Source organism: Pogoniulus pusillus, chromosome 5, assembly GCF_015220805.1.
Source record: "Pogoniulus pusillus isolate bPogPus1 chromosome 5, bPogPus1.pri, whole genome shotgun sequence".
Taxonomy (NCBI): Eukaryota; Metazoa; Chordata; class Aves; order Piciformes; family Lybiidae; genus Pogoniulus; species Pogoniulus pusillus.
Genome location: NC_087268.1, coordinates 47177211 through 47198141, shown reverse-complemented (window position 1 = coordinate 47198141; position 20931 = coordinate 47177211). Strand labels below are relative to the sequence as shown.

The 20931-nt window shown below is 41.5% G+C and overlaps 1 protein-coding gene across 2 annotated transcripts in view; it reads left to right on the top strand.

Moving 5' to 3' along the window:
* Positions 1 to 20931, top strand: part of NDFIP2 (Nedd4 family interacting protein 2) — a 43210-nt gene that overhangs the window by 6239 nt on the left and 16040 nt on the right. The window contains exons 2-5 of one of the 2 annotated variants that reach the window (XM_064143912.1): positions 6211 to 6367; positions 8426 to 8553; positions 12300 to 12359; positions 15582 to 15669. In XM_064143912.1, the coding sequence (XP_063999982.1) occupies positions 6211 to 6367; positions 8426 to 8553; positions 12300 to 12359; positions 15582 to 15669 (433 nt within the window). The remainder of the gene's footprint in view (positions 1 to 6210; positions 6368 to 8425; positions 8554 to 12299; positions 12360 to 15581; positions 15670 to 20931) is intronic. The other variant, XM_064143913.1, reaches the window with a different exon arrangement.

Sequence of the window (20931 nt, the reverse complement as noted above, 5' to 3'; positions counted from 1 at the left end):
CTCAGTATACCATCTAGTACTTATACTCTACTACTAGTACAATGCTCAGTATACCGTCTAATACACTCCGTTTCTTGAGTTTCATAGCCTCAAACCTCCACTTAGACTTCAGGTGTGTCAGTTACTTTAGAATGAGGAGCAAAAAAGGATGTGTATCAATACATCCACATTAGACAAGCTGTTTTCAGAGGGAGAAGAAAAATAATCTTAAGAGATTATGAATTCAAAAAGAACTAAAAACTTCCAACACATTAGGTCGGAAGAGGCACTGCCAACTCTCCTACTGAAACTGAGTTACTGCACATCCAAGGCTGTGGCTTTGAGCTGCCTCAGTCTTTGGTCTCCTGCTTCCTGGACAAGCACTGTCACAACTGACTGATTTTAGTAAAGTGGGTACCCCCTTACCAGTTGTGCTTTGGATGAAAATGAGTAACTTTTTCTGTTCTTTGCTGAGGTGATTTTAGATTTGCTTAGCCAGGGCTCACAACACATGTTAGGATCAGATTTACAATGAAAGTGGAAAATACATTTCCTTTTTCACATTTCACTTTTTATTCCACTTAATCATAGTTTCCATTATCATAGGCTAAGGTTAGCCTAAAACTGATGCAGTCTAACCTACTCCTCAGTCACTTTGTATCCAAAAGATTAGATGCAGAATTGCCCCTCAACTCCAGCCCTGGAAAATGATTTGGAAGGGGTGGAACAGTTTAGAAACAGGCCTCTAAACGTGTAGAATCTATCAGGTTGGTAGAGACCTCCAAGATCATCCAGTCCAACCTAGCACCCAGCCCTGTCCAATCAGCTAGACCATGGCACTAAGTGCCTCATCCAGTCCCTTCTTGAACACTTGCAGGGATGGCGACTCCACCACCTCCCTGGGCAGCACATTCCAATGCCAATCACTCTCTCTGCCAACAACTTCCTCCTAACATCCAGCCTAGACCTCCCCTGGCACAACTTGAGACTGTGTCCACTTGTTCTGGTGCTGCTTGCCTGGGAGTTAATAGTTAATAACCTGTTTGCAACTTTATATTTACTTGTAATCTCATTTTTCTTTTTCTTGACTTGTTGTTCAAGGTGCTGGGCACTTACTTGACAACTCCTTTTGTTTAAGATGTGACTTCCTAGTAAAAAAAAAGGAAGAAAAAAATTGGTCTCCAAACTGCTCTGTGGTAACTTTTTGTATTCACCAATATAGTTTGTCCATTTTAGCTGTGAACAGTGTTTTACTTTTTAACAGTAATCCTATAAATGTTGACTGCTGTAGGGGAGGTCAAAATCACGTTCTTAGTAAAGATGTATATGTGGCTGCAGATACTTTATGTGTTTTTGCTTTTCCTAGATTAATCTGAAAAGACTGGCCAGCAGGACAAGGGAGGTTATTCTTCCCTTGTACTCAACACTGGTCAGGCCACCCCTTGAGTGCTGTGTCCAGTTCTAGGCTCCTCAATTCAAGAGAGACGTTGAGGTGCTGGAAGGTGTCCAGAGAAGGACAATGAAGCTGGTGAGGGGCCTGGAGCAGAGCCCTGTGAGGAGAGGCTGAGGGAGCTGGGGGTGTGCAGCCTGCAGAAGAGGAGGCTCAGGGCAGAGCTCATTGCTGGCTACAACTACCTGAAGGGAGGCTGTAGCCAGGTGGGGTTGGGCTCTTCTGCCAGGCAAGCAGCAACAGAAGAAGGGGACACAGTCTGCAGTTGTGCCAGGGGAGGTCTAGGCTGGATGTTGTTAGGAAGTTGTTGGCAGCGAGAGTGATTGGCATTGGAATGGGCTGCCCAGGGAGGTGGTGGAGTCACTGTCCCTGGAGGTGTTGAAGCAAAGCCTGGCTGAGGCACTTAGTGCCATGGTCTGGTTGATTGGGCAGGGATGAGTGCTAGGTTGGGCTGGATGAGCTTGGAGGTCTCTTCCAACCTAGCTGATTCTGTGATTCAGTGATATTTTGTAGGATAGCTTAGAAATGCTTAGCTACACTTTTTAACTTATAACAGTATGGTTTAAAAGACTTTATACTCTCTGTTGAGCAGACAAGTAGGCATTTTCTAAAGGCAAGGGCCTTTGATGTTCATTGCTGTTATGTTTGTATTTGCTAATAAACTTTATTAATGTTCTGATTCCAGTAGTGGATGAAAGATAGGGACCAGAAATCATAATGAGAGTCTTTTCAGTAGAGCCCTTTCTTCGGCACACAATGCACAGTAAATGTGTTCAGCTGATGTGGTGTAGGTGTGGGATTTTTTAAGGTGTTGCAATTTCTGTCTGTGTAATCTCTGTAAATTGAGGAGCTCAAAGACTCCATTTCCAGTTACTGAGAAAATGAGTTATGCTGAAGAAGTCAAGCATTACTGACCTGCTAATAAGAATAGAGAGTGTTTGCTCTTACTGGTTAATAATGCCCTCTGATTTATATTTTAGTTATTTCATTTTGGCTGCTCTTGTTCAGTGAGCAGCTGTGGTGCTTGACTAGCTTTGTTCGAGCCTATGAGCTGTAAAAAGTCTGTGTTGTCAACCGAGCTGAAACACTTGAAGCTTTTCTTGGAGTTTTCCTGCAGAATTTTTAGGGAGCCTTAAGTGAGAAGCAGAGACACAGACTCGCATCTTTTCCCTGCTTCTCTTAAATATGGGACTTAAGGTTGTCCCTTCCAACCCTGGCTGATTCTATGACTCTAGGTACTAGCCGATTCGAGAGCACAAATGTACATGCACCAGATCTGTAATAGATGCAAATAGAGTAGGGACAGGTGCACTTAACCAGCCCCAGTGTGCTAGCCCTGAATGTCTGGGAAGGCTGAGGAAAATGGGTGGCAAGTAGGTGACTAAGACTCATGTGTTTTCCACGTATCTCCTGATGGTTGTCCTGGAGGTGGAGTGTTTCCTTAGTCTAACCACTGCTCTCAGCAGCATGACTGTTGTATTAATGTATGTAATGAAAGCATACAAAGAGAAGAGCCTCGTTTTGTACTTTGTTTACAGCCTTTAAACCAGTTCCCCACGATGTGCTCAAGAAACCATTCCACAAATAGGAGGCTACCTGGTACACAGTGATCTTTTTGGTAACTTCAGAGTTCTAGAGTAGATCAGACTTGCAATATCTCATTGTGTGTGAGTTCCAAGTCAGCTTTTCACAACTTTCTAATTGTTTTTTTTTCTTCTAGAGAAAAATGATTTTTTTATTCTAATGCTTGATGATGTGGACAATATTGGTCTCAGATACAGAGAGTATTTTATTTGTATTATTTGTTATCATTGGAGATGTCAGGGTTTTGTTGGCAATTTTCATTATTATTTTTTGTGACTATGCAATGGGAATAACTATGCCAAATGTATACATTTTATGATAAATAGGAATCACAGAATCAGTCAGGGTTGGAAGGGACCACGAAGATCATCTAGTTCCAACCCCCTGTCATGCCCAGGGACACCCTACCCTAGAGCAGGCTGCACACAACCTCAGCCAGCCTGGCCTCAAACACCTACAGCTATGGGGCTTCAACCACCTCCCTGGGCAACCCAGTCCAGCCTCTCACCACTCTCCTGCTCAACAACTTCCTCCTCATCTCCACCCTGACTCTCCCCACCTCCAGCTTTGTTCCATTCCCCCCAGTCCTGTCACTTCCTGACACCCTAAAAAGTCCCTCCACAGATTTTCTGTGGGCCCCCTTCAGGTACTGAAAAGCCACAAGAAGGTCACCTGGGAGCCTCCTCCAGTGTGCACAGCCCCAACTCTTTCAGTCTGTGCTCACAGCAGAGCTGCTGCAGCCCTCTCAGCATCCTCCTGGCCCTGCTCTGGACACTCTCCAGCATCTCCACATCCCTCTTGTCACAGTGGCTCCAGAACTGGATGCAGTACTCCAAGTGGGGTCTCAGCAGAGCATCAAGAGGGAAAAAAAGCCCACAACGCTCTACTCTCATGAAGGACTATTATTAGGTCTAGGTATGTGATAGTTGATGCTTCCCAAATGATGGAATGGCTGTAAAAGAAGTTATGTACATCAGGCGTGTGCAGTTGAGAATTCTGATCAAATTTGGTGGCTTAGTTTTAAAAGCACAAAAGCAAAATGCAGTTGCAAGACGTTAGACTTCTGTTTTACTGGAATGTACTGAAATGCCTTGAAAGTTTAATTGCTTTGTTCATTAGTAGAGTGTTAATTTCAAGGTTTTCCAGTCACTAGAGGACGATGGAGTGTGATGGCTGGGGCACTTAGTGCCATGGTCTAGCAGACTGGAGAGGGCTGGGTGCTAGGTTGGACTGAATGAGCTTGGAGGTCTCTTCCAACCTGTTTGGTTCTATGATTCTGTTCTATTATATAGCAGTAAGAAATAGAATCATAGAATCAAACAGGTTGGAAGAGACCTCCAAGCTCAGCCAGTTCAACCTAGCACCCAGCTCAGTCCAGTCAGCCAGACCATGGCACTAAGTGCCCCAGCCAGGCTTTGCTTGAACACCTCCAGGGATGGTGACTCCACCACCTCCCTGGGCAGCCCATTCCAATGCCAATCACTCCCTCTGACAACAACTTCCTCATAACATCCAGACTAGACCTCCCCAGGCACAACTTGAGGCTGTGTCCCCTTGTTCTGTTGCTGCTTGCCTGGCAGCAGAGCCCAACCCCACCTGGCTACAGCCTCCCTGCAGGTAGTTGTAGCCAGCAACGAGCTCTGCCCTGAGCCTCCACTTCTGCAGGCTGCATACCCCCAGCTCCCTCAGCCTCTCCTCACAGGGCTGTGCTCCAGGCCCCTCCCCAGCCTTGCTGCCCTTCTCTGGACACCTTCCAGCACCTCAACATCTCTCTTGAATTGAGTAGCCCAGAACTGGACACAGCACTCAGGGTGTGGCCTGAGCAGTGCTGAGTACAGGGGCAGAAGAACCTCCCTTCTCCTGCTGGATACACGGTTCCTGATGCAGTGAGGGTTTGGAAGGGGGCTGGGGTGATAAACTGTGAATTCTCCTAGTCCTGTAGTTAAAATCAACAAAGTTACATTACTATTGGAAAAGATAAGATTTCTCTGTTTTGAATTTTAGATGCTGTTGTAGGTAACGTTTAAGTGTATGTCATAAGTGAGCCCTTGAAATAGATGTTTGCTGTTCCCTTCTGAGTGTTTTTAGCTTGGTTTCTATGGCAATGAAACCTATGCAGAGTGTCAGGTCTCTTCTTTCCCGGTCTCCAAAAATAACTTCTATATTTACCATCCAGTATATGCCAAAATTAAATGTGAAAGAGGCGGCTCAGAGATAGTCAGATTCCCACTGGTTTCAAGCAAACTGTTGACTTGCATTAGGACAACAAAGCTGGTGAGGGGCCTGCAGCACAGCCCTGTGAGGAGAGGCTGATTCTATGATACTAATCTTATTTTGTGGGTTTTAAATAGAGTACTTCAGTACCTGCCTTCTGGTCATCTTATCTTGCAGTTTACAGTAGTTAGAGCTGGCATTATTTGTTTAATGGCAGTACTCTTTGATTTATATTCCAAATGCTGTCAAGTTACTTACATTAATCAAAAATACCTTCCCTATGAAAAAATCAGTGCTGGATGTGAATTTCATGGCTTTAATTAACATTATTGCTTGCCTAGGTTCTTGTGTATGTGCATGCTTAACTGGACAGGTCTTTCTAAACCAGCATCTTGAAAAGTGCAGCAACTCAAAGTGTTATAGAGAAATGATTCTTTTCAGTCTAAAGGAAAGCAGAATGCTTCAAAAGGTCTTAGAATTTGTGCAGAGAAGATCTCTGAGGTGCAAGAGTAAAAAGGAAAACCAGTTACAGAAGCAGAAATGTGTCTTTTAGACAAATACAGTGAAAGAGAGCTTTGCTTACTTGTTCTAGTTTAAGAAATGGATTAATGCATTTTATGAATGTACTCAAGGTGTTAAAATACTGATATACTGGAATGTGTTTTAGTCAACATTTTCCCATATGGTAAAATATTAAAAGAACCCATATTTTTAAGACTCTGTTAACATCAGTGATGGGGAGAAATCCACTTCTGGGAGGAAGAGCCCAATGCAGTTAAGATTATCTTTGGTTGTTTGCTTGAAAGGATTTAAATGGATGTTCTGGTTTCAGCTGCTTGAAGAGGTCATGTGCTGTTTTGTGCAAAAGTTTTGTTTTGTTGAGTAGTAATCCTCTCTCTTCTTGAAGATGGTTCTGCAAGTATTAAGTTGTCATGGAAAGTATTCCCTGAATGCACCTGAGGTTTATGTGTTTTTCTTCTAAGCTACACAACGAGGATGACCCCCCAGAGTCTTCAGCAGCTGAGCAGCCTTCCACGTCAACAGAGACTACGCAGACTCCCCAGACAGCAGCCTTATCTGAAGCAGATACTTCCCCTCCACCTTACTGTAGCATAGCTGTAGAAGCAGCTGCCACCTCAGGTATTGTTTTCATATAACACCTTGTCAAAGAGGAGTGTGTATGAATCAGCACTTGGTTCACAGTGGTACAATGCTGCAGTGGGGCTGGCTTTCTTCCTACACACACAATTGCAGTCATGCACAGCTCTGGTTTGTCCAGAGGAAGCACACTTACAAATTATGCTGATTTCTTCCATCTTCCTAGTCTAAATAGATGTTCATTAATTAGTGAAATAGTGATTCTGTGAAATAGACTTTAAGTCTACACATAGCTCAGTTCCACATTTAGCCTCCATCTCTGAGTAGTACTCCATTATTAGAACTCTTTAGCGATTTTCATTGCCTTGTTATCAAAAAGCATACAACAAAACCAAAAGTGCTAATTTGTCAGAGCTCAAACTTCATTAGATTTGTGCTGTTGTCTGGTAAAGGTATTGCTATGAAAAGATTAATTTTACTTAAAAGGCTACTTACAAAAGTTCTTGTGGAAAGCGAGTAAGAGGGGTTTATTTTGACATTTATTCACTGCTCTCTTTCTCATGAGGTTGTGACTTTTCTTTGGGATATGGGAGACTTAGGAGCAGGCAACATCCAAGTCCTTGTTTAAACAGAGTTGCTTGAATCTGTGTTTCTCATGTGCCAAATAAATATTTTAGAATTAACCTCCAACCTCAGTTTATTTTTCATATTGATTAAAGGAGCAACTCCCTGCCCATGTTCTTTGGGACAAGGTTTGCAAGCACAGTAACATACTTTTACATGGAATAATACATAGAATTATCCATATATATCACATCTTTGTGTTGGTTTACAGACACAGGTTATTCACAGAATGTCTTAGATTGGCAAAGCCCTTCAAGCTCATCGAGTCCAATCATCAGTTTCACACTGACAAGTCCTTGACTAAACCAAACCCCTCAGCACATCTCAGCACTATGAATCGCTATGGTTGGACAGGACCACCAGCATCATCCAGTCCAACCTTCATCCCAGCAGCCTTCATCACCAGAGCATAGCCTCAAGCACCACATCCACTCTCCTCTTAAACACCTCCAGGGATAGTGACTCCACCACCTCCCTGGGCAGCCTGTGCCAGTGCCTGACCACCTGCTCAGGGAAGAACTTCCTCCCAACAGCCAATCTAAATCTCCCCTGATGCAACTTGAGGCCATTTCCTCTTGTCCTATCATTAGTAATTTAGGAGAAGAGCCCAGCTCCAGCCTCACTACAACCTCCTTTCAGGTAGCTGTAGAGGGCAATAAGGTCCCCTCTCAGCCTCCTCTTCTCCAGACCAGACAAGCCCAGCTCCCTCAGCTGCTCCTCACAGGTCCTGTTTGCCAAAGCTCTCCCCAGCCTCCTCGCCCTTCTCTGCACTGCTCCAGCACCTATATGAAAATGTTTTGCAATATCAGTATATAAGAATCCAGTCTGTGGTCCATTCTGCTGGAAGGAACGTTTTTAAGGGAGTATGGTGAAATGGGTGTCTTGAAAAAACTGTGCTTCACTGAGCAGCTGGACTTGGTGTCCCTGGAGGTGTTCAAGCGTTGAACAGATGCTTAGTGCCATGGTCTACTTGATCGAACAGGACTGGGTGCTAGGTTGGACTGGATGATTGCGGAGGTCTCTTCCAACCTGCTTGATTCTGTGATTCTATGACTTAGTAGCAAGTCCATGCCAGTAAAAATAAATACAGCATGTTTATTATTTGGCTTAAGTAATTAATGGATGTTGATAACTGAAAGCACTTTTTCTGGGCTGTTTCTGTTCATGCCTGCTATGTGATGGGGATGATGCATTGGCTAGAATGCCTAGGGATGTAACTTGTCAAATAAGATTTTTCTGTTCATAAATTTATTGGCTTCTTGCAGCACCTAGATTAAGGTTTCTGCCTTAAGTCCCAGTTAAGAGCATCATGAAGTTGTTCCCTGTTTCATTTTATAACCTGTTTTTGAAACTTGTAAGAGCATGAAATAGAAATATCAGTGTCAGCCTCTGTTGAAGACTGTACAGTGCATGTAAAAGTTAATATTCATGACATCTTTCTGGCTTAAAAATTCATAACCTCTTTTTTTTGAACAGAAACACAGAATGAATTTTATCCTGTACCACCTCCATACAGTGTAGCTACCTCTCTTCCTACTTACGATGAAGCAGAGAAGGCCAAAGCTGCAGCAATGGCAGCTGCTGCAGCGGAAGCAGCCCAGCGAGTAAGTGATACAGTTCTGCTTCTTCTCAGTTTTGTGGAGCATGAGCATAATCTAATGGTTCATAACAACTGGGCCCCTACTAGGGCCTGTTTATTAAAATAATGGTGGGGTGGTGATTAAACATTTTGGGTTTGTATAGATAGTGTAAGTTATTGGTAAAGCACTATAAAAAGTGTGTCATGTTAACTCTTTTGAGGCAGAGCTGTGTCATTTTGCCCTGTTTTAATAGTTTATCCACTGTTTTGCTGTCTTTTAACTAGGTATACACTACTAATATTAATTTGTAGGGGGAAGTTTTGCTGCTATTTAGTCTTTCAAATGGTAGAGTAATAATTAATGAACAAAGTAGACCTTTTGGAGAGGAAGGAGAATTCCAACAGGAACATAAGGGGCAAAGAAAACCCTTAGATATTGTAGTGAGGTTTTTTTGGTTGATGGATTGGGGAGTTTTTTGTTATTGTTTTTGCCCAAAGTAAAAGCCCATATTGTTTGCTTCCTGACAACTTTAACATTGAGGTCAAAAGAAATACTCCAAATACTTTAAAAAATCCCATACCATGAATTAGCAATGAGCAGTACATTAAGCAATAGATATCTATTCAGTGTTCATGATTCTGTGAGAATTAGCATTATGAAGAATACTGCCTTCCAGATAGGAAAGTGGCATCTATAATTAGTGCTAAATGTTACTTTTGCAAGCAGAGTTCTTCCCTTTTTTCTCCCCCAAAGGTTGGAATGCGGAAGATCTGAGGTTTTGTAGTATTTGCAGTAAGAAGCTATGCTCAAATTAGGTTTCCAGTGTTTTCACTGAAAATCTCCCCCATGATTGTGCTTGCATTTGAGATGCATTCAGTCTTTTACTGATTGCAGTATGCTTGTGACTGAACAAATAATTCTGCTTACCTAGTTGGGAGTCTGCTCCTTCTTTGACTGCTGTGCAGTAATTACAGGGTACTACTGTGATTACTACTACTCTTGAATGTGCACAGCTGAAGTTAAGTTGGATTTGCCTAACATTGCCAATGAGGCTGTTACACAAATCTGTTTTTACTAAGTGCAGCAGGAAATCAGGAACGTGTGCACAGTTACCTGTCAGGTATCTGCTATGAGACCATGATCTCCAGTTGTAACCTTTTAATTGCTTGGATTCTATGTGGTCTGTCCTTACTGCTTCTCATATGAGTAAAACTTTTGCTGAGTATCTGGATGAAACTCACAATCTGAAATTATAAACCTCTGAATTTACTTGCAACACCTGCAACCCAAACCTCAGCCTTGCTGCTCCTGAAACACTTCAGACAAGATATGTGCAACTCTCTTGCAAGATTTTTGTTACTTCTAACTTTGTGGGAGCATAGAACCCTGACTTTCAAAATGAAAACCTCAGGCTGGGGTTCAGCCAATTTCAAGAATAAAGCAAAGCAAAAATAACCCCCAACCCAACAAATCACTTTGGAGAACTTTAAGTACAGGTCACAGTGTCAGAAACATCTTTTGTGGTTCCTTAAAACATCTTCCTGGGTTTGACCAAACTACAAGTTTTTGAAAAAATGAGTTTTCAAAGTAGACAGAGCTTCCAGTTTAATAAATGTGTGAAGATTGTCTTGCATGGACAAATTTAGACTGCTCATGACTCTGAAGTGAACTAGTCTGTGTATGTACTGTCCCCAGAGAACATTCTCTGATGTCCTATGTCAGAGTAGGATTACAGTACTAAAAGCAGACACACCTTATGGCTGTTATCGACTACCTTTGGTGAAAACACTGGAACTGAGAAACAGGAATTTTTCTTGTGCCCTGAAATAGTTTTATTATCCTTAGCCTTCAGTTAGGAAAGGGGGAATCCACTTTTGATACAAGTGCAAGGGGAGATGAAGGGCAATGACTGACCAGCTTCTGAAGTTTATGTAATGTGGGGAGAGAAGACTGGTTTTGATCGAGCAAGAAGGTAGCTCGTTCAAAGTGAACATAAGTGGAAATCAGATGGGGCTAAGTGAAAATAAAGAAAGGCAAGGGCGACTGGAGAGTAGTGGTGTGAAGAGAGCTCAGAGAGATTTAAAGGAGAAACAACTTGCAGAAGGATGAACAGATTGGTGGAGACAGGACCCCTTGTAGGAGCACAGTACCGGGAAAGGAGCTGAAGCTGGTGTGTGAGAAAAGAGTTGGGAGGGAGAGGGTTAAGAAGTAGGAGAACAGGATATGGTGACAAAGTGAGAAATAAACTTGTACCTAGTCTGATTTTTCCAAAATGTGCAGTAGAAGTTGACATTCAGGAGCCCTAATGCTGACACCACAAGAATTTCACCTATGAGAAGCCAGTAGGGACACACCGTCAGAGACTCAGTGCAGTGCTAAGTTAGTATGAAAAGGCTGCTCAGTGTTCCCAAGAGCCAAAGTCCTGCTGATTGCTAAAAATCTCCAGCTTGATAGAATTTCTGCTCAATTTCTTTCTGTGATTTTTTGGGTTGTTTTTGTATTATTTTATGTTTACTTGTTTGTTTTTTTTTAAGCACATGCATGCAGACACACAAGCTGTATTAAAGAAACAGTATTAAGATTTCCAAGTTGAGGTTTCTGTGAAAAATAGGAAATCCTGAAGTTGAGTTGTAGTTTTGTGTGTGATACTAAAACTATGTGCCAGTGCAGTTTTAATTAATGTCATTTTAATTACCATGCCATGTGATACTGACACAAAATCCCTACCTTATTTTAATACCTTTGAGAGACTTACGCTGGGATGGACTAAGACTCTGTAGTAAGACTGTCTTAACCTGGCAGATGACTGCAATGAGAAAGAAAGGTCATTGTGTGCTTAGGATGGTGGCTTGCCAACTTCAGGGGGAAGGATTTTGATCCTTAGTTCTGAATGGAGGAAGGATAAGTGACTTAAACTTTGTGCTGCCGGTATGTATTTAATTGTTTTGTCACTTTCGCTGTCACAGACACCACAAGCAGAGACATCTGCACGGTATCTGACTTGTAGGTTGCACATTTTGCAAAGCACATAGAAACCATCTAAGAGGGGTTTTTTTTTCAGCTCTTGTTTTCAGCATTAGGAAGTTAGTGCTCTTAGAAAAGTGAACTCTGCTGTGATCTGTGACTCCAGTTTTTAACTTGTGAAACGAGGATGTGCATTGCCTCCTCACTGCAATAATGTGAACGGTTGTTGTATTACCTTGAATGATACACCAGGCTGATAACTTTTTCATGGCATAGTCCAAAAAGTGCAGTAAAGAAGGCTAGAAATAAAAGAGAAGGAAACTACATACAAAGGCAGTGCATGCAATAAACAGCTTTCATATCTTTTTCCCTGAGTCATGTAGGGCTCATAAAAAAAGTAGTGTGATCATATTAAAGATGTCATCATGCTGCATCCATCAACCTGCATCCACAGGCTGTATGAACAGAACAATCTGAACTTTCAGTATTTGTTGCTGTAGTTCTTTGTGTAACTTGCCTTAGACTAGACTGTGTATAAACATTTATTCCTTTCAGAGACTCTCAGATAGCTCAATGTATCAAAAAAACTATAGCAGCCCTATGTCATCCGTGGTGGTAGTAGTTACCCTGGCTTTTGATGGTTTCCTTTGCAAATTCTCCATGTCAGTTTTGAAAGGTTGATTTAAATGGGCAACAATATTGCTAACAGTTAAATAAATGACTTGTTTGTATGTTGCAATGAATGGCTTTTACTTAATGCTTTTCAGTTGCATTTGTCTTATGTTTTTCTGTTTTTACATGCTTAGCACGCCCAGTTTAGGGAGTCTAGGAGTCTGTTTGATGAAATATTCCTCAGTCGTCCAGAGGTATGGTACAGTTCTCTCTAGTTTAGATTTTAACTATGAATTGTCCTGCTGGCAAACAAATGCTTCTGGGGTTCATTGTGCTTTTTTCCCTCCCACCATTAATATCTCTGTGTTGTTTTATGTGCTAATAGTATCGTTCACGGGGCTTATTAAGGAAGGTGACCCTTTCCTCAGAAGTCTTTTCTCTGTAAATCCAATGCATTGTGGAGAGTTGTATCAGCTCATTATTCAAGAGGTTCCTGAAAACTCAGGTTCTATCTCACTATGTGCCATACTGGCTTTCAATCTGAAAGATGTTAAAAAGCACCGAGGAGGAAAACTTCTCTTTTGCAGAATACTACAGACAGCATTGTTGTTTCCAAAGAGTTAATAGGTCCAACTTAAGTAGATGCTCTGTAACATCTGATGTTCTTTTGCTTAGGAAAGTGACTCTGTGACATGCCATTTATGCTGATAAAATACTTCACTGTTTACTTCACTGCTCATAAGAGCAGAAAGCTTTGTTTATACAGATCTCAGCATATTTAGCAGACAAGAAATCCTGTCCAGGATCCTTACCAGGGCTAAATTTATTAAAAACCACTGTGAAAGTATATTATATATTTGTGTGTTGTGTATCATCCTTCCCATGGGAAAGAAAGAAGGAAATACTCATTGATAAAAATGTCTATCTAATAGAAGTATTACTATGAAATTACATTTAGTTCTAAGCATCAGCAAAAGAGGACAATCATTCTTCATTGTTTCTTTTTATTCCTCAATTTATGGTGGCAAACAATTCTATTTTGAAGAAAGACTAGAGTGTGTCACACCATTTGCATCAAATGAGAGCACTGCAAAGGACTACCAGTACTGCTGGGTCTTGAGCAGTAGCAAATTTGTGTCTTCATGTGCAGGACTGGCAAGTTATAAAACCACATAAAAATAAGCGATGTAGATAGAGATTAAATGGGATTTAAGCACAGGAAACATATTTAGTTTCTGAAATGTTCTGGGGATGTCCTGTGTCAGTTTTTGGAGAGAGCAGGTGGAACAGGGTTTAATATAATTCCTTTTTGACATGGAGTGTGATAAATTACAACAGTGCCTATTTGCAAGGCTGCCCTCACCTTACTGGGTTGTATACTGACTGGTACTTCTCACAGGTGTAAGCCTTAGAGAAGCCTGTGCAATAGAGAGAAATGTGCTAAACTCATTATGGAATTGAGCAAAATCTTCTTTTTCTGAAGAAGCTTTTTGCATTGAGTGTAATTAACTAGTTGGTTTGAAAATGCCTGTCTGAAATACAGTAGTGTTAGCAGAGAGTTTAAATAATTAAAGGAAGAAAAAAAAGTCAGAGGTCAGGGAGTAATTTTATGAGGTTTGTAGACCTCCTAATCTACCACAGAAATTGAAAATATGTTTTGCTGTCCTAACTTCAGAATGGAACTTATATGGCATATATTTCAGAAATAAGCACACTCAGATGCAGCTCTTCATTTAATGCATTTTCATCACAGAATCAGTCAGGGTTGGAAGGGACCACAAGGATCAACTAGTTCCAACCCCTCTTCCATGGGGGGATTGGATCCTTTTTCTCCCTTCCCACCCATCAGTATTGTAGCTGCAGCAACCTTGAGCTAAATGAACTATTGCTTAATCACTTAGGGTGACCATTTAGGGGCATCTGAAACTACTATAGCCCCTTAAGATAGTTGTTCAGCTAACTTCTTCTGCCTTCCTCGGTATTGTCTAGGTGAATAGCAGTGTTTTTAAAGTCTTTCTTAATTAGTCAGAAATAAAGAGCACAGCTGGGAATTCACAACCACCTTGTAAAGGGTAAAGCCAGCTGCCTGCAGTTGGTACAGCTCGTTCTAGCACAGTTCTAACCATAATCTCCATACCCTAGGAAATGGTTTTGCTGTGTTGCCAAAGGTGAACATGTCAGTCATTACGACAGGAGCTGCAGATTGCTGTGGTTGTTTAATGCTCACTTAGCTATGCACTCAATATACCAAATTACATTTGGTACAGTGACTGAATAATGTTTTAGGATTAGAACTGCATTTTTTCCATTGTAGGCATTTGGTGTGGGTGAATCAGCTAAGTAAATCTCACTTGTACTGATTTCCTTTGGTTTCATTTTTTAAGGTATTATTTTTTTACCTCAATTCAAATATGTTATGATTAATTGGAGAAAACAAAAAGGGAAATAATGTAACTCATGCCTATGTCTAGACCATATTGCTGCCACTACTGACAGTATTATTTTACTTGTATCATCCTGCAGTGTTTTCTACTTAAAGAGGTGTGTTTAGCTGGCTTTACAGTTTTCATCACTCTCTTTAATAAGTGCTGTCATCATGAAAACTTTTATGTTTCCCATTCAACAGCTGCAGCAATTCTTGGGTTGTTTTCAATTTTTGTTTAATTTTCTTTTAAATTTTACTGGTTTGTAGAACTGCAAGCATAAAGACCTGCCAAATTCTATGGAAAATAAAGTACTGAGAGAAACAAACAACAAAAAAGAGAAACTAACCTCTTAGACTTTCACTAATTTCAGATCTAAAATTCTGACTCGATGAGAAGCATCTTTGGATTGTTTTGACCAACATCTGTGATGACTTTTGTTTTTTGCTTTGTTTTTTTTAACTTGAGCTACTGCTACAGCTTTTGAGTGTAGAAGACTTTCAAACACTTCTAAGGTGCTCATGCCCTCTAATGTTGCTAGAGATTTGCTTTGCAAGTGTTTGTATTTCCCTGGGTTGTAGGGCAGTGCAGTGCGGTTGCATCAGAGATTTATTTTTGGATGCTAATGTTATTATGAAACTTAACTCCGTGTTTTGGGAGGCACTAAAACATTTGGTAGGGGAAATAAAAAGGGCAACAACATACTGTGTGATGACTTTCATAAAATACTCACTAGCTTGGCTGTATGTCAAAATAGTTATAGCTTAAACATACATCTCTTTTTTGATTGTCAATCTGAGTAATTTCTAGCTTCAATTAGGATGCATAGATAATATATACAGATGCAGAAAACCTGGGGTCTGTCAGTGTAAGCAACAAATAAGAGTTGTTCTATAGATCTGAGTCATTTGTCATTTTAAATCTCCTTGATGTGGGGCTGTTACAGAAATGTGAATTACCTTCTAGCTTTAAAACATAATGAATACTTTGATCCTGCAGATAGTTATTCTAAAATAAACCTGTCACTAAATTATCACTAACCTGTAAATCTAGGAAGAAGAGTACCCACCACGGGATGATTTCAGTGATGCAGATCAGCTTAGAGTGGGAAATGATGGCATCTTCATGTTGGCCTTTTTCAGTAAGTTATCTTGTATAACAGACCTACTGAGGTGTATCTTAACTGTACCTTTTCTCTGTGGATTATAAAAGAGAGCTGTGATAAACTGCATTAATGTACTGTAATGAATGGATTTTTTTTTGTCATTATTTTTTTCCTCCACACAGATGTATCATAGAATCAACCAGGTTGGAAGAGACCTCCAAGATCATCCAGTCCAACCTATCCCCCAGCCCTATCCAGTCAACCAGACCATGGCACTAAGTGCCTCATCCAGGCTTTGCTTGAACACCTCCAGGGACGGTGACCCCACCACCTCCCTGGGCAGCCCATTCCAATGTAAACACTTTCTGTTCCAATTGTAGCAGGGTTTTTTTTCCTACACTTTTTTTTCTGTGGCAGCTGTCATAGATAAGGGGACTAGACATGGTCTAGTTGGTTGGACAGTGCTGGGGGATAGGTGGGACTGGGTGATCTTGAAGGTCTCTTCCAACCTGGTTGATTCTGTGATTCTGTGATTCAAAGCAAAATCATAGAGGGGGCACAGCAAGGCTGCATTGTCACCTGTGAATTGGGAAGCTCTGTTATCATCTAGTTGGTCTACCAGTTTGAACTGAAGGCTGCATTACAAAAATCTGGCCGTGGATGTGCCATATAAAAGTGGCTGATGTTAGCTTAGTGAATTAAATTGGGTGGGGTTTTGGAACTAATTCAACTATACTCATTTTCCAGTTGAACTAACCACTAGTGTATAAAAATGTACTGTCCTCAGCTGTCTTCTAATTGCCACCAAGCAGTACTGCAGCACTTGTGCAGATTGTGTGTGTGCACCCTGCATGTCTTGCAAGTTATGTACTGCAGTGAGCTAAGTTAGATTTGACCTCTCTTTGGTTACTTCTAGAAACAAGCTGCTTCAGTTTCACCAATTGTGTTTTCCTTTCTCTAATTTCTGAGGGTATTTTTTCTCTTCCTGAAGTAAATGTATTTGTCAGCCTGGATGGAAGCTTCGTGTCGGGGGTGTAGCTGTTCGTTTTGGTGTTCATTGTTAATGAAAGCTGATTGATTAGCCACTGAAATTTCCTTTTGTCTTTCACTGCTGATTGTACCTTGGTTATTTGCTCTTTAACGTCTTTAGTGATCTCTTAATTGAGCTGTTTTAGATGGAGGTTATAACAGAAGCTTTTTTTTTTCATGCAGGTGTGCAATGTACTAAGACAAAAGTGGTGTTTGCATATCGAATTAGAATGTGTTTACCTTGCCTGATGACTTCTGTAGTCTAACCTCTTTTTACAGTTGGACCATATTCCTGAGGGCAACAGGGCATATGACTTCATTTGCCTTCTTTTTATTTCCCCCCTTCCTTCCCTGTGTGCTACAGCTTCTTGTATGTAAAACCTGTTTAAATTCTGTGTTGTGTGAACTTGTCCTTGCTTTTAAATCCTGGTTCAGGCCTTCATTAGCACTGTGCTTGGAGATAAAGTGGATTGTTGACTCTCTAACATGTTTGAAGTCCTTAAAATCACAGCTGAAAGTGGACTTGCTGACTTGCAGCCAGGAGTGCAGCAGTAGTAAAAATCCTGCCATGCAGAGGCTGAACTGGAAATGAAAGGCTGAAGCTCCAGCGAGGTTCACATGCAGCTGTCCAAAACTGCTTGCCCAAAACCTTGTTTCTGACTTGAGGAATGCAGATATTTACTTGCATAAGTTGGCAGTTTTCTCTTCAAATAGCTGCTGAGCTGAGACTGACTGCACAGAGCACAGCTTTTGCACACTTGGCAAAAACGCTCTGCAGACTGCGATCGCTCTTCATTCTCCTAAGGCTGCTGCTGCTGCCAACTTTGCTCACCCGCGAATTCAGTGCACAAAATGAGACTTCACACATTGCCACTGGATGTTTAACTGAGATCTGTGGGGGCTGGTATGGATGCCATTTACATAAAGTTTGCTTCTTTGAGTTCACAAAACCTCTTATAGTTGATAGACCTGTAAAAATGTTCAGTCGTTTGTCCTTAGGGAAATTGGAGAACTAAATGGGAAAAAAAAGTGCTTAAGTTAGTAAGCTTAGGCTGTAAATAATAGGTGATGTGTTCTTGTGTCTCTGGTAGGGAGAGAAGTCTCACTAAAGTCTGTAAGTGTAGATTTCAGAGATGAGGAGTTAGAATGAACTTTACAGTATGGCAACCTTTGGTGGGTTTGTTGGTTTGGTTTGGTGGGATATGTTTAAATGCTGCAAGTAGAGATGGCAGATCACAGAGAGTGTAGAATAAGCTCCCTCAGTTGGGGAAAATGGAGACGAACAGAGGCAGGAACTGTAGCGAGAGGAACTTGCAAAGAGGCTGGTTCCAGAAGTGCCCTCCCACTTCCTCTAGTGACAGTCTCTCGAGTGTTGGCAGATGGGTCTGGGAGGGAGGTGGGAGCAGGCCGCCTTTGTTTTGAATATCAACCAGTGAACTTCACTTTTCTAACTCCATTTCATTCAACTGAAGTTTACTGAAATAAACTGGTTTTAGTGACTGCAAGCAAAGGTTGCACATCAACTACTGATAGGTAGCTACCATCTAGTGGTAGCTGCCCAAGTTGCATGCAGTTACTGCTTCGAGGCCATCTAGTGGCCACATCTGGTATTTCGGGGGAGGGGGGCCTTGGTTTGGTTTACCTGTTAACCATCTCAGTTATAGTACTGTTTGTTTAGCACAGCTAAATAGAATGAGTCGATATACTCTAAAGGGCAAAAGCCCTTTGCGTGGTTTTGCTTTCACCCTTGGTTTAGAAATGCAGTGGGAAAACTGGAGGAGAAAAGAACTCTTTTATTCCTAATGTGGTAAAAGCATGTGTGATTGCTGCTGTTCTGGAAATCTGTGCTTATCTGCTGTGTATTAGTCTGGGATGAGGCTTGTCTGATTGCTGGTTTCTGATATATTCACTTTTTAAATGAATCAATAGATATATTAGTGAATACATTACTCTATCCAGGAGTGCAAAAAGCAGTAGCTTTTGCTTTCAGACTGCAGTTTTTTCCTCTTAAGTATGCAGTCTGAAAGCAAACATAGGTATGCAGTCTGAAAGAAACACATGTCAGCTGGGTAGAAACTTCTCAGGGTGCAAGAGGAAGCTGTTAATAGGAGAGTGCCTCATAACAGTGTAAAAATAGTTTCATTTTTTGTATGCACAACAGAAAGGAGAAAACTTATTTTGGACACCGCAATGATGATAGAGCAAAGAACTGTCACAGCCAAAGGGATTCGTTGCTTTTTTTCTTTAGGTTTTGGGGTTTTTTAATGAATAATCTGTAGTGGAAGTTCTTTGAGTCATGTCATAGAATCATAGAATCAATCAGGTTGGAAGTCTTCTCATGTCCAGCTCCTTATCCACTGTATGCTCTCCGTTTCATCATCCCCCAACCTGTTTCATGAAGGAGAACAGACGTTTGCAGTTTGAAAGGAAATTTCTGCTGCCAGTTCCAGCCTTGTTTAAATGTCCTTCACGTTATTATTTCCTTCTTTCATGCTGTTATTACTAATTATATGATGTTGGCTTTTCCCCTGCTTTTTGCTTGGCAGACAGTTCACCTTGACACATGAACTAATCACTTTTGTTACTAGGAATTGCAGAAGTGTTACTTAAGCTGAAGCCTTTGGGTCTCTCCTTGTACAATAAATGAAGGTGTGTCTGCAGCATGAATAAGCAGTAGCTGTTTACATTAGCCTTAGTCCTGTCAACAGCAGAAGCAGGAGTAGAGAAGCCATGGCTGACTACACATAGCATAGAGTCAGAGAATCAGACAGGTTGAAAGACAACTCCAAGCTCATCCAGTCCAACCTAGCACCCAGCCCTGTCCAGTCAACCAGACCATGGCACTAAGTGCCTCATCCAGGCTTTTTTTGTCTGATTGAGTCATCCTGATTCATTGTGTGAAATAGGATGTTTTGAGTAGTAGTAAAGGGTTTCATACTGTATTTAAGGAGAGCTTGAGAAGTATCACTGACCTTTTCACCTGCAAGCCCCAGAAAAGATTCATGTGAATGAAAGGGAGTCTTGAGTGGTCCCTGCAACCTAGGAAAAATGAATGTTAGTTTCAACTTCACAGTGGGGTTAATAAAGAGGAAGAAATGGAGAACAGTGTTTGATGATACAAAGTCAATGTTCTCATATAGAGATCTGCATTGTTTTTGAACAAGACCTGAGCATAAGGCGAAGTGTGGCCAGCAGGTGGAGGGAGGTGATTCTCCTCCTTTACTCTTCTCTGCTGAGACCCCACCTGGACTACTGCATCCAGTTCTGGAGCCCCTATTAAAAGAGGGATGTGGAGATGCTGGAGTGTGTCCAGAGCAGGGCCAGGAGGATGCTCAGAGGCTGCAGCAGCTCTGCTGTGAGCACAGACTGAAAGACTTGGGACTGTGCAGGCTGGAGCCAAGGAGGCTCCCAGGTGAGACTTTATCGTGGCCTTCCAGGATCTGAAGGGGCCTCCAAAAAAGCTGGGGAGGGACTTTTCAGGATATCAGGGAGTGCCAGGACTGGAGGGAATGGAGCAAAGCTGGAGGTGGGGAGAGTCAGGCTGGAGGTGAGGAGGAAGTTTTTGAGCATGAGAGTGGTGAGAGGCTGGACTGGGTTGCCCAGGGAGGTGGTTGAGGCCCCATGGCTGGAGGTGTTTGAGGCCAGGCTGGCTGAGGCTGTGTGCAGCCTGCTCTAGGGTAGGGTGTCCCTGGGCATGGCAGGGGGCTTGGAACTAGAGGATCTTTGTGGTCCCTTCCAACCCTGACTGATTCTATGATTCTGTTCTATTAGTCTACATGTTATTCTTAAAAGTATGGTGGGTTTGGAGAACTTGCTTAAAATAGGGAAATTCTCTTTTTTAAAGAATAGATCCAAGCTTTCTCAGATCCAAGTGTTTTTCTTCTATTTCTTATGTATTAGGCTTCTTCTCTGCCTATTCCCATTTGGATCAGCATTTATTCAGTTGTTCATTGTCAGGTTTTCTGCTGGTTTGTGTTTTGTTTTTTTCCATTTGTTTGTTGGTGTTGTGTTGGTGTCTGTTTTTTAAAGCATAAAAGTAAGCTTTCTAACTGCCATCATCTATTACCTATTGCACTGTATCAGGGAAGGTGTTTTCTCACATGTACAAAAATGAGGGTACTTATTTAAAGGCTTCTAAAACTTATGTTGCAACTTAGTTTTCTTAAAAATTAATGGAGTACCTCTGCAGTTTTACGGACTGATTTTGCCTGTGTGGGCAAATGTGATGGTTTGAGTGTTAGCTGCCCCCCCACACTTAAGAAAATCACC